Source organism: Chlorocebus sabaeus, chromosome 20 (genome assembly GCF_047675955.1).
Source record: "Chlorocebus sabaeus isolate Y175 chromosome 20, mChlSab1.0.hap1, whole genome shotgun sequence".
Lineage (NCBI taxonomy): Eukaryota > Metazoa > Chordata > Mammalia > Primates > Cercopithecidae > Chlorocebus > Chlorocebus sabaeus.
In genome coordinates, this window is record NC_132923.1 from 9721514 (window position 1) to 9735651 (window position 14138).

The following is a 14138-nucleotide window of genomic DNA, read 5'->3' on the forward strand; positions in this document are numbered from 1 at the left end:
AATACAAGATTCCACTGCAGCTGGAACAGTTGATAGAATATGGCTGAACTTAATTGAACCTTCAAGGGAAATAAAGGTGAAACAAAGCTGATGAGTGGGAAAGTCCAAAATTAGTTTGGGATAAACATGAGGATATAATTGCATTTTAGCATGGGTATCTTCTGACCTCTTCCAGCAGTTTGTCTGCCATCATTCTTCCTTCTGACACACCTACCAAATCAAATGGCTTCTTCCTCTATATTGCAGTATAAACCAACCCTATAGTATCCCTCTGGCCATGATACACACCTCGGAGAAAAGTTTGTAAATCTCATACAAAGGTAGAAAGTGCAATTCAACCCAGCACGCTGGTTATGGTATATGTGGTGTCAATGTACATGACAGCAACTTCAATCAAATCAGAGCTGCTACCACAGGTAAGCAACCTCTTATGCTGCCCTGTAGTGATGTAGTGATGTCAATGTTCTCAGTTCACTAAATTATCAATGTGGAAGAATGCATTTTTGAGCTCCAGACTTTCTAAATATTTTAAATAGGCTATCAAAGAGGATGTAACAGAACCCTATCTCAGAAACCTAAGCATCAGGGAGGAACACTGACTGTTTTTTCTGGCATCTTTCTGTGGGGGCAACAGAGATGAACAAAAGAAATGTTAGCATGTCATAGCATATGACAAGTGAGGGGAGACAGAGGTAGGAAGAGGATGTTCTAGCCACAAGGCTAATGCATTTGTGTTCAAAGAGAAGTCTGGGCAAAGGAGGGGAACCCCCCACTCCAAAAAAAAACAAAAACAAAAAACCAAATCAAAGGACAAAAGGGTTTCATACAACACAGTATCAAAAAGTAACACACTAAATGCACAAGCTGGTGGCAAGTAAGTCCACAACCTATTGTGATAGGTCCATCCAGCATCAATCAGATTTCTTCTCATCTGTTATCTCAAGGTTATTTACAGATGTGTTGACTAACAAGAGTCTCTCATGGGAGGGTGGGCAGGCTTCAATCATTGGTTTCAGGATCTGTCTGCGCCATGTAGGCATCCAACTCAGCATCCAGGTGTCCTTTTGTTTTCGACATGTATGCATCCAATTGGTTGTCCAGTTGCTCCTTGGTCAATACAGGGCGAGTTAGGGCACCTCTCCCTCGTCCACGGCCTCGGCCTCGGCCTCCAAAGCCCCCTCTTCCCCGACCTATCATACCCCGACCTAGCCCAAAGGGGGGGAAAAAAAAAAAAAAAAAAGAGACAGTTACAAGTACGTTTAATAGGTGCTGTAGTAAATGCCCCTTAGAGCAGTGGGGCCTAGCTGAGAAAAGCTGAAGGGCAGGGCAAAGAGGAGAAATCTGGAAAAACAGGAAACACACTGGGTAGAAAGCAACACATGGAAAGCACACATAATGAATCCTCTATCACATGATCGTCTCTAAATGCTATTTTAGCCATTTTTATTCTATCGATAAAGGAAAATAATTAACTGACAACTATAATTTTAAAAAACCTTAATCGATCCTAAGATAAAATTACCTAATATTTGAGATTCACTAAGTTTGTAATTAAAATACATGATAGATAACCCCATTTAGTAAGATAGAGAGGTGGTAACAAGGGCACAGAGAATGAGGGGTGTGAAGATAAGACAGTTTTCAAATTAAGTTTACTGGAGACCCTTCTGGAAAGTCATCTCATCTTTCCTTAAGCTTATCAAGTCTAATGAGCTAACTGACCTCATGTGTCAGGAGACTGAGTTTCTCTGACACAGGAACAATGTAGGGGAGATTTGAAAAAATATTTTGAGTTGTCCTAGCTATTTCTACTTCTAATTCTAGTTACCTTATGACAACTGACAATTGTGGTTATCTGAGTAGTCTGAATTCAGTTAACAAACAAACTCAGCTTTTTGAAAAGTTATTTTAGTCTCTGCCACCCTCGTGATGTCTCTCTATCAGAATCCAAGTCAAGATAATTTGGAAACATGTTATTTCATCCTGAAACCCAAACTAGCTCGCACTTCACTCAGTAAGCCAAGTATCATATAATGGGAGAGAAGAAAACAAGCCCCTGGTTATCAACTTTTCTAAGTTATTATTCCTTGGCAACTTCAAGGTCAGAAGTTATGGAAGACCCAAGATACCTTTTAAGAGAACCAAAGCAAATATACACAGGGGCTACAATAGTGTTTTTTTCCTGTACAGGTGTTGTTGGAAGTTTTCCACTAAGCTCTGAACCAGAAGGCTCCCATGAGATTTAGTATTAACAGCAGCAACACCATTCAACTCTTTGCCAGTCTGGGTCATGAGGTCACAAGACAGACTTCAATAAATTTCAAAGGCAAGATTATCAACAAGAGTCAGTTAGTTAACTGATGATAATTCCATCTTGCTCTCTACCTTGAGCAAAAAAAGTCATCTCTGGTTCTCCACAGGCAAAAATGTGACACTGAATTTATCTGGTTTCAGAGCCAATGCCCAGCTCCAAGTCTCACCACCCTCTTAACTCTGCTTCATCTTTGTACCTCTCTCTCTTCTATAATCTCATGTGACTCAAACTAGGATCTGGAGCTACATGGTGGTGTGTGGTGGGGCAGGGGCAGAGAAAGGTAAAACCTAAACTGACCATTTTGAGGGGTATTTTCAACTGTACAATTTAAATTTGCAAGAGCCTGGAGGAAGATGGTGTATAATCTGGCTCTATAATATGCACTTGATTGATTCTTGGAAAAATCATGAGACTTTTGCACTACCAGCATGGCAATTTGAAAAATAAGCCAGTTTCAAATAACAAAACAAGACAAACAAAGAAGCCTGCCTATGACTTGAAGCTGTGCAGAAAGGTGGCTCTGAGTTTTTAAGGGAGGAAAGTAAAGGGGAGCTACTCTCTGAAGTTGGTAGCTGACTAACCTCTACCACCGATTCCGCCACGACCCATAGCTCCACGCCCTAGGCCCCCTCTCCCAGGACCTCCACGACCTCGAACACCACCTCTTCTTAAGCCCATTCGGGGAGCTACGGCTCGTCCACCTCGGAGCAGGTTTTGACCTTGGAGAGGAGGCATACAATGTATATGCAGGTAAATCCAAGAGACACAAAGTAGATTCTAACCAAAGGAGGGCGGTGAGGGTTAAATGAGAGTAATCCAGTTAGTTTTTTGGTTGGTTGGGGCAAGCTGCATACTGCAAATAGATTAAGCTACTCTTTATTCAATCAATTCAACAAGTCTGACCACAAATCCATTTTTGGAAGAAATTGGGAGTTAATTCAATCAGTAAGTGCATACATTTAATAAATATCTACTGAATAATCAGATAGATGCCTAGCATTATGGTAAATTTAAAAATAAATGCTATGGTTCCTGAGCTCAACAGATTATTCTAGGGAACAAGAACTATACAGGGAACAGAACAAGAGTGCCCCAAATGAACATACATAGGTAAGTGCTGTGGGTCAACTTGTCCTCTTTTTCCAGCTGTATCAGTGTTTTACTAGCACCAGGAACAAAGAGTTAAGATACAGGTCAAAAGACCTATAAATTTCTTACGTTTGACTTACTTCTAGAACTTGAATGTGCTTTGATTCAAGCAGCAGCAGGGTGTTTTAAAATGGAATGGAGATGACATGAATTACCTGTTGTTACGCAGGTCATAGCCTCTCACCATTGCACATTATCAGAAAAGGAATGGTATCGATAAAAGACATGCAACACTATTAAAAATATGTGATTTCACAAGTTATTATATTAATACAAATTCAGGCTTAAAGATGTTAAACGAACGTGTCCATAAGCAGCCCAAGAGAAAAGGGAAGGGAGCAGGGCCCGACAATTATCAGGGTACACAGCACTGACCTCGGAGCGACATCCCGCCCCTAAGTAGGGTTCTGGTAGCACGTCCCCCACGTAGTCCTCCTCTGGGCAAGCCTCTCTGGATTATGGGTAGGCCTCGTCCTCCGATGGCTCCCCTGGCCAGCGCCCCTATGGGTCGGCCTAACCGTGCCTGGATGTTACTCTTACCCAGGCGCTGCTTTAAGCTCTTCTGGAAGAAAAGGTGTTAGGGGATTGAGATCAAAAAAGCAATCCAACAGGATTTGGCAACTCAAAGTGCAGAGAAAAAGAAGCAAGTGAGATGCTGGTGTGAAGGGAGATAAACCTGCTGTGGGTGTCATAAGGATCCCAAACCAGAAGCAAGCCTTTGCCTCAGAACATGTTATACAAGCAGCAGAATTTTGATCCAGAGCAGAAACTCCAAGAAGCTCAAGGGTGGTCCCATGAAATGGGCATCTCCACAAATTACCTCACTAGTTTGGCTACGTATGTCATACACTGCCAGTTGAAATTTAAGTTTCAGTAAGAACATTCTATAGTTCAATCCTGGATTGTACTGCTTTTCAACTACAGGTTGACGATTATATGACTTGATTCATACCTGCCCATGGACTACCACTGTCTTCAAAGGCTTACTCAAACACCACAGGAAGTTCATCATACTCTGGGCAAAACTTAAATTACAAGTTCACTTGAGTTCTTGTCACTTAACAACAACATTGATTTCTCAAAGAGGCCCGTGTGCTCCATTTTTCCTCTGGGAATCTATTTCCAGACGGTCCACTTTTTACCTTAAGATGTAAATAAACACAAGAAAGTCAAACCTCCTTTCATTTCTTAAAAATCCCTAATTCCATGCCTGCACTTGCAAACAGCTCCTTTAAAACAATATAATGACCTTAAATTCAAAATAAACATGTAACTCCAATATATCTCCACAGCCAGCCAGCCAAACATATGTTAGAATTATTCGGGTGATTACAAAACTCAGGGCCATATACGAGGACAAGGACACACTACAGAGATAAGAGTATTTTTAACAATCTGTTCTCAGAAACCATTAAGACTACATCTGAACTAAATTCCTTCAAAGGAAAAAGGGACAGCAATAGCCCTGAACACAGCCAAGGTCCTAGCAAGCCTAATTGTCCATAAAGTCATCAGTCAATATGAAAGAAAATAAGTTCTATGGCCCCTTCAGGCTCCACCCAGAAGTGACTACCAATGTGTGTGTGTTTTCTAATCATACCTCTCAAAAAAGATGCTGTGAAGCATTATTGTTAACTTTCTAGCACAAGATCATAAATCGCTTCTAATCAGTGGGAAAGGCTCCAAACATTATGCATCTAGCGTAAGTAGGTGTAACCAACCATAACAGCCTGTCCTATTACTCCCCTGATTAACACACAATTATGAGGTCAGACTGCATTCCACAGGTCTCTTGCATTCAGTTATCCTGCATATATTAATTCTCCCAAGCTTTGTGCTTTAAAGGGAGAACTGTACCGTGCTCGGAAGTTCTTTATCCATTCCAATCCTTAACCGCCCCCAATACTGGCCTTTAATATTAACAGGAAACTTAAGGATGTCAACTATACCACTTAGTTTTCACTCTAGAGCTGTGTTGCGTAAGGCAGCCTCTAGCTACATGTGGCTATTTAAATTATTATTATTTTTATTTTGAGATAGAGTCTCGCTCTGTCGCCCAGGCTGGAGTGCAATGACACGATCTTGGCTCATTGCAACCTTCGTCTCCCAGGTTCAAGCAATTCTCCTGCCTCAGCCTCCTGAGTAACTGGGATTACAGGCGCTGTCACCATGCCCGGCCTATTTTTGGTAGAGATGGGGTTCTGTCATGTTGGCTAGGCTGGTCTTGATCTCCTGACCTCAGGTGATCCACCTGCCTAGGCCTCCCAAAAGTGCTGGGATTATAGGTGTGAGACACCAGACCCAGCCTAAATTAAATTTTATTTATTTTCTTGAGACAGAGTCTCACTGTCGCCCAAGCTGGAATGCAGTGGTGCTATCTCCACTCACCACAACCTCCACTTCCTGAGTTCAAGATATTCTCTAGCCTCAGCCTCTCGAGTAGCTGGGATTACAGGTGTGCGTCACCATGCCCGGCTAATTTTTTTTTTAGTAGAGATGGGGATTTGCTGTGTTGGCCAGGCTGGTCTCGAACTCCTGACCTCAAGTGATCCGCCTGCCCTGGCCTCCCAGAGTGCTGGGATTACAGGCCTGGCCTAAAATTAAATTAAAAAAAAAAATTAAGCTCCTTAATTGCACTAGTCACATTTAAAGTTTTCAATAGCCACATGTGGCTAGTGGCTACTGTACCAGATAGCAAACAGAACATTTCCATGTTATAGAAAGTTTTGGCTGGGCACGGTGGCTCATGCCTGTAATCCAAACACTTTGGGAGGCTGAGGCAGGCAGATCACTTAAGGTCAGGAGTTCAAGACCATTCTGGCCTTGGCCGGGCGTGGTGGCTCAAGCCTGTAATCCCAGCACTTTGGGAGGCCGAGACGGGCGGATCACGAGGTCAGGAGATCAAGACCATCCTGGCTAACCCGGTGAAACCCCGTCTCTACTAAAAAATACAAAAAACTAGCCGGGCGAGGTGGCGGGCGCCTGTAGTCCCAGCTACTCGGGAGGCTGAGGCAGGAGAATGGCGTGAACCCGGGAGGCGGAGCTTGCAGTGAGCTGAGATCCGGCCACTGCACTCCAGCCTGGGCGACAGAGCGAAACTCCGCCTCAAAAAGAAAAAAAAAAAAAAAAGAAAAAGAAAAAAAAAAAAAAAAAAAAAAAAAAAAAAAAAAAAAAAAGACCATTCTGGCCTTGAACCAACATGGCAAAACCCCGTCTCTACTAAAAATACAAAAATTAGTCAGGCATGGTGGCGGGTGCCTGTAATTCCAGCTACTTGGGAGGCTGAGACAGGAGAATTGCTTGAACCCGGGAGGTGGAGGCTGCGGGTGAGCTGAGATTGCGCCACTGCACTACAGCCAGGGTGACAGAGACTCCATCTCAAAAAAACAAAACCACATAAAAAAATTCTAGTGAATATTACTATTCTGGATCGGGACTACTTCCTGCAGAGCCTATACTTAAAGCTTCTTGTTGAAAGGTCTTTTGGAATGATCTGTCAGAGACTCATCTTCAGCAATTTCCATTTACTCTTGGAAAATGGTGGTGCCTTTTGCTGCTTTCCTGAGTCAGGGAGGAATCCAGTCACTCCAAGGCTTAAGACAGCCGAAGCAGAAAGTCTTGTTTATTTTTGGTCAGTGAGCCCAGTGGTTCAGGGTGGGGGTGTAAGGGTGTTATATTTAACTGCTGAATTTATGCACAGCCATGCAATGCTACCAAAGCCCTTACAGTTGCATGGCACCGCCCTCCAGACGCCCAGCCACAGCTTGGACATATCCTTCCACAGCCACTGTCCGGACTTGCATATAAATTCTATGAATAATAAAGAGTAGGTTTTATTCAGGTCTGAATAGGATTATCTCTCACTGTAAGTTTGAAAGAGAAACCCTAACTCAAATTACTCAGTACTCTTGCTCCACTTTACTGGTAAAACTTTAGGTGCTGTGGAAATGAAGGTCACTCTACTCTGTATATTTTAGCATTGAAAATCTTTGACTAAGGCCATGCAAACTCCCTGCACTAGGGGAACAAGAATAAAATTATTTCCCTGGTGGGTAAATCATTTAACAGAGAGTAAAGGATGCTGTGAGATTATCTAAAGCTGAAATAAAGTTTCTTTGTGGAATAAGCCATTAATTTATGTTAAGGGTTAAAGATCAGAAAACAAAAGATCAATACTCATTGGTAACAGAAACAGGCCACATAGATGGCAAACTCCCTAAAAGAGAAAGACAATAAAAAGTTACTTATTGGTACCTGCCAAAATTGGAATTCTCTGAACTTCTCTTTCTTCCAGAGAAGTTTCAGTTTTTTGCCCTGAGCCACTTTGCAATCATCCATCACGTTCTGACAGCCTCAGTGGACTCCCTGACAGAGATCACCAGCTGCTTCTGGAGCATTAAGACCCATTCTCTCACCTGCTTAAGTTTTAATGCTGCCTGGACAGAGGGTCTATTCTCCATCTGCTGGGCCAGTCTTCTGTTTCTGGCACTGGCTAGCTGCTGTTGTTGCTGCATCGAAGCCCGAATATTCACTGGCGTCGGCTGTTTGTTCTTCAGCATATTAGTAAAGCTTCAAGGTCGAACAAAATGGATGTTTAAATAAAAGCTTTATTACAAACATTTATTGGCATTTTCATGGCTTGCTAGACCAGGAGCTCCAGATCCCACGAACTTTTAAGTAAAGTGGTACACTTAGATCAAGGCTGATGTGGGTTAAAGACTCCTCTGTTTCCACAAACTTGCAAGAATCAGAAACTCAGAAATGCAGCTAAGTGCAGCACATTCAACCAAAAGTGATAACAAGGGCTCAGGTAACGGCTTTTAGAGAGGTGGAAGGTATGAAAAACACGCAATAAGCAGATATGACAAGAGACAGAGATATAGTTTCAAAGACAAACAAAGAAAGCCTAAACCTTGGGGGATCCAAGGTGCATTTTAAGGCCAAATATGAGGAAGGACTAGAGCACCTTCAAAGCTCACAGCAATTAACATACTCTCATAAATTACAGGAGTGTATCACATTTTAAAATATGTCACTTAGTAACATGCAAACATAAATATTATGTAAATATAAATAATTAGCCTATAGCCAAAGAGATAAGGAGAGAAGCACACATGCTTCAGAAGAGGCAAAAATAGACATTAAGTAAATTCCAGTGGTCTAAAGTCAACTTAATGAAATCACTGATCAAAGGCAATCTTTTTTTTTTTTTGAAACAGAGTCTCACTCTGTTCTCTGTTGCCCCGGCTGGAGTGCAGTGGCACGATCTTGGCTCACTGCAACCTCCGCCTCATGGGTTCAAGTGATCCTCCTGTCTCAGTCTCCCGAGCAGCTGGGATTACAGGCATGCGCCACCACGCCCAGCTAATTTTTCTATTTTTAGTAGAGACAGGGTTTCACTATGTTGGCCAGGCTGGTCCTGAACTACTGACCTTGTGATCCGCCCTTGGCCTCCCAAAGTGCTGAGATTACAGGCACGAGCCACTGCGCCCAGCCAAAGGGACTCTTAATGAACAAAGTTGTCAGAAATAGAAACTGCCTTTAAATACTTTTACTTTTCTTAGTCTCAAATCATCACTTTTTCTGACTCCAAGTAGTTACTTTTGAAAGTTAGATTAGTTCGATCATTTATGAGCCCGTGAAGAGACTCATTATTTCTGTCAAGGAAGTGTAATGGAATGGAAGAGAAGAACACTTAACTGTAAAAGAATCCAAAACAAAACCAAACTAAAGCAGAATGGAAAGAAAGTGAAATGGAGCAAAGCAAGTGCCTCTTACAAGGCCCAAGAACGACATTCAAGGACCTTTGGACATATTCATGGCTTGCTACCTGCCTCTTACAGGCCAGACACAACACTGCTGGCCTTGGACTGGGCAGCAAGCCTACTGTAGCCAGGGTACCATGCTACCGTGCTGCACGACCCCTGTATCAATGTAAAAAAATGTGAAAAGGGAGGGTGTTAGGAGTCTTTCAAAATACATCCCACCAAATAAATATTTCAGACAGCTTAACATAAAAGTTTACTGATAAGGGGTTTTGAAACAACCGCCCAATTTGTTTTGTGTACCACATGAGATGCAACTAAGAACAGAGGTCTGTAGCCTTCTGTTGGTATTTAGCTTAAAACTGGCTTTGTGCACTGGACCCCAGGGCCAAGTTAAGTAATGTTTTCTTAGGAAGGAGCTGAAGTTGCTGTTGGCTGCCTCACCGCTCATTTAGAGACATCTTGGTGGTGCTTTTTAGCACAACTTTCGGCGCTGACTGTGCAGCCATCTTCAAATCCCGAGAATCTACAAAGGACAATACGTAAAATGAGCAAATCACAATAATGACCACATCATTTCTGTAAGTGGCAAGGCCCAAGTCAACAATAAATAAAAAGGCTTTATCACTGATGACTTAAGAGCACACGAGGGCACATTTCAAGTGCTTAAATTTCTTTTTCTTTTTTTTTTTTGAGACAGGGTCTTACTCTGTCACTCAGGCTGGAATGCAGTGGCACGATCTTGGCTGCAGTGGCTCACTGCAGCTGTAATCTCCAGGCCTCAAAGGATGTTCCCACCTTGGCCTCCCAGTGTTGGGATCACAGACATGAGGTGCCACACCCAGCAAAAGTGCTTAAATTTCTATGGCAATTACCTCACATTACTGTAACTTCAAGGTGGCTGGGCGTGGTGGTTCACCACCTGTAATCCTAACACTTTGGGAGGGCGAGGGCACAGGATGGTTTGAAGCCAGGAGTTAGAGATCAGCTTGGGTAACAAAGTGAGACCCAGTCTCTACTAAGAAAATAAATAAATAAATAAATAGCAGTGCATGGTGGCCAGCACCTGTGGTCCTAGCTACTCAGGGGGAGCTGATGTGGGAGAAGCACTAGAGCCCAGGGGTTGGAGGCTGCAAAGAGCTGTGATGATGCCACTGCACTGCAGCCTGAGTGAGACCCCATCTCTTTAAAACCACCAACCCACCCCAAACAAACTTCAAGGCTCAGAAAATACCCAAGAAATTCTCAAAAATGGCAGAACCCAATTTAGCAATCAAAGTATGGAGTCTGGCCTTTTTTTTTTTTTTTTTTTTTTTGAGACGGAATCTCACTCTGTCGCCCAAGCTGGAGTGCAGTGGTGCGATCTCGGTTCACTGCAACCGCTGCCTCCCGATGCAACCGATTCTCCTGCTTCAGTCTCCTGAGTAGCTGGGACTACAGGCACGTGCCACCACGCCCGGCGAATTGTTTTTGTATTTTTAGTAGAGACGGGGTTTCTCCACGTTGGCCAGGGTGGTCTTGAGCTCCTGACCTCACCCGATCCACCCACCTGGGCCTCCCAAAGTGCTGGGATTACAGGCGTGAGCCACCGCGCCCGGTCGAGTTTGGCTTTTTCTCTAGAGCAGTCATTTTCAACCTTGACTACATATGACTTATCCAAGGAGCTTTCAAAGGGCCGGACAGGCCGGGCACGGTGGCTCACGCCTGTAATCTCAGCACCTTGGGAGGCCAAGGTGGGCGGAATGCTTGAGCCCTAGAGCTCAAGGCCAGCCTGGGCGACATGGCAAGACCCCGTTTCCATAAAAATATAAATTAATTTAAAAAATAAAAAATACAGATATCTGGGCCTAGATCAATTAAACCAAAATCTCTAGTAACGAGGTTTGGAAATGAACAATTGTGGGGTGGAGGGAAAGCTACCTAGGTGCTTCTAGCGTGCAGTTAAAGTTGAAAACTACTGATCTAGAGTGAAAATATAGGCAGGGCGGGGCGCGGTGGCTCACGCCTGTTTTCCCAGCACTCTAGGAGGCCGGGACGGGCGGATCACCTGAGGTTGGGAGTTCGAGACCAGCCTGACCATCATGGAGAAACCCTGTCTTTACTAAATATACAAAATTAGCTGGGCGTGGTGGCGCATGGCTGTAATCCCAGCTACTCGGGAGTCTGAGGCAGGAGAATCGCTTGAACTCGGGAGGCGGAAGTTGTGGTGAGCTGAGATCGTGCCACTGCACTCCAGCCTGGGCAAAAAGAGCGACACTCCGTCTCAAAAAAAAAAAAAAAAGCCTAGTTTAAAAATTGGCTTTCAACTCCAGAATCAAGTAGAGACTTTTGTAACAATAAACTAATGATCTCGGGGAGTGCGTAGGAAAGGTTTTCTAAATTCACCTGCGGAATGAGCTCGCAAAGAGCCCTCCACAAAACTTAACCCTAAAGCCGCCATTAATTTCCAACATTCCTCAAAGTCTTGTATTTCTTAATCTCCCTACCATCCTCAAAGCCCTATCAAGACTTCCACTTTTGCTCAACCCAAGTTTCCTTTTAATCCCTATCAAACCCCAACCTCCATCAGTCCCGCCACCAGGTTCCAGTTCAGCCCCTCCCCCGCCCCTTCGCAGGGGCTCCGCCTCCTCCCCCGGGCCTCCACGTTCCAACACCGTAGCTGTGTCCACATGCCACCACCCCCTTTCCGCGTCCGCCGGCCCCTTCCGCTCCCCACGACCCCGCCACCCCACTCCTTCTCACTACAGAAACTCACCGAAGGAAACAGACGCCAGTGCTCCTCCCGGGGCTGCCACCACGGCTCCGGCAGGCGGGCCGGGGACCGGCCGAACCTGAGTTGACGGTGGAGGGGCTCGGGTTAGCTAGATGGGCGGTTGGTCAGATGCGTAAGCGGTAGTATGCGAGCTCAGTTCGTTGTTGCTGGTTGGCTGTCTAGCCGGCCGATCCGTCTGCTCACCCGGCCTACCCTTTCTTGCCTTTCGTCTGCAGCGGCCGCCAGCTCCGGCTCAGTGTCCAAAACAAAATGGCCGCCACATGCAGTGCTTGTGGGACCGGCTAAAATGGCGTCTACGCCATTACGTCAGGCGTCAGATCCGCTCACGACTAGAGGGCGTGAAAGATTTGAGCTACGCCTGCGCAGGGATCAGAGGCGGAGCCTTAGGGTGAACTTCAGCAAACTTTACCTCAGCGGTATAAGCAGTGCCCCGCCCCCTGGGGGCGTGGCAATGGCCCTATCGGGGCGTGCTGGGACTTCAAGTTCCCGTAGTGGTTAAGCTGCAACCTCCTGGGTTACTAGTTAGTAATCAGGGTCTTAGAGGGGATTTGGATCCCGAATTCCCTCGCCCCTCTGTTTCTTAGGCAAGGTACACCGTCTAAAAATCTTTACGCGGACTTGCCTCGTCTTCTTCCGGACAACTGGGCCTGGGGAATTTGCACTGGTTTTCCCCTCATGGCCAGTCGCCCAGTCTGAGAGTTGTAAAGTGCCGTAAATGCTCCCGCCAAGGCCCAGGAGGCCAGTATTGGGAGCACATTCCTCTCCCATCCTGCGCTGGCCAACACAACCGCCCGTCCATGTTTTCCTCCTCACTTCCTCCCCTTCCCAACTTGGCCTAAATACTGTTTAATCCTTCTTGCGGGGGGTGCACCTTTGCGTCCTCGATTGCGCTTCCATGTCCTCCCTCCACACCTGCCATCCGTGTTTATTTTGTGGCAGACCTACATAGGGATTTCTCTTTTCTCGCTTTCTGATTTTTTGTTGTTGTTGTTTTGAGACGGGGTCTGGCTCTGTTGTCCAAGCTGGAGTCAGTGGCGCAATCAATCACGGATCACTGCAGCCTTGACCTCCTGGGCTCAGGTGATCCTCACCTCAGCCTCCCAAGTCCTAGGATTATAGGCATGAGCTATGTGTCCTGCTCAATTAAGGGATCTTTCTTTCTTTCTTTCTTTTCTTTCTTTTCTTTCTTTCTTTTTTTTCTTTTTGCAGATGGAGTCTCGCTCTATCACCCAGGCTGGAGTGTAGTGGTACCATCTCGGCTCACTGCAACCTCTGCCTCCCAGGTTCAAGCGATTCTCCTGCCTCAGCCTCCTGAGTAGCTGGAATTACAGGCGCGTGCCACCACGCCCTGCTAATTTTTGTATTTTTAGTAGAGATGGGATTTCACCAGGCTGGTCTCTAACTCCTGACCTCGAGTGATGTGCCCACCTCTGTCTCCCAAAATGCTGGGACTACAGTCGTGAGCCACCATGCCAGGCCTCAATAAGGGATTTTTCTAATGGCTATGTGCACAATACAGTGTGCATATGTTTGAGTAATGAGAGAATGACACATCTGTCCCTGCCCACCCTTTCTCCGCCCCATAGGCACGTGAAGACCCTTTCATTTTCCTTCCTGGCACTGGCACGTGTGTGTATGTGTGTGTGTGTGTGTAAGGCCCATGTGAGGGTAAGGATCGTGGTTATTTTGCTTAATGCTGGAGCCTCAGTTCCTACATAGTGTTTACACACACTACCACTTAGGTAAATGTTTGTTGATTGAAAGAAGATTATTTTGGCCAAGCGCGGTGGCTCACGCCTGTATTCCCAGCACTTTGGGAGGCCGAGGCAGGCAGATCACAAGGTCAGGAAATCGAGACCATCCTGGTCAACATGGTGAAATCCCGTCTCTACTAAAAATACAAAAAATTAGCTGGGCATGGTGGCAGGCATCTGTAGTCCCAGCTACTCGGGAGGCTGAGGCAGGAGAATTGCTTGAACCCGGGAGTTGGAGGATGCAGTGACCCGAGATCGTGCCACTGCACTCCAGCCTGGGTAACAGAGCCAGACTGCGTCTCCAAAAAAAAAGAAAGAAAGAAAGAAAGAAAGGAGATTCTTTCTTCCTCTGGTTTTATAGCTGAGAAGGTGATGTCTCCTCG

General features: G+C 45.2%; 1 protein-coding gene across 2 annotated transcripts; it reads right to left on the reverse strand.

The window, feature by feature from the left end:
- Nucleotides 1-803: 803 nt before the first annotated feature.
- On the reverse strand, nt 804-12261 carry CHTOP (chromatin target of PRMT1). Of its 2 annotated transcripts, none has more exons than XM_007977056.3 (6): nt 11984-12261; nt 9673-9754; nt 7879-8032; nt 3839-4022; nt 2896-3033; nt 804-1205 (listed from the first exon to the last, which is right to left on the reverse strand). In XM_007977056.3, the coding sequence occupies exons 2-6, from the start codon at nt 9735-9737 to the stop codon at nt 1000-1002; spliced, it is 747 nt and encodes a 248-aa protein (XP_007975247.1). In that variant the 5' UTR covers nt 9738-9754; nt 11984-12261; the 3' UTR covers nt 804-999. The 2 variants fall into 2 exon arrangements, with proteins under 2 accessions (XP_007975247.1, XP_007975245.1); XM_007977054.3 differs by having other exon boundaries at nt 3839-4025.
- Between the last annotated feature and the right edge of the window lie 1877 nt (nt 12262-14138).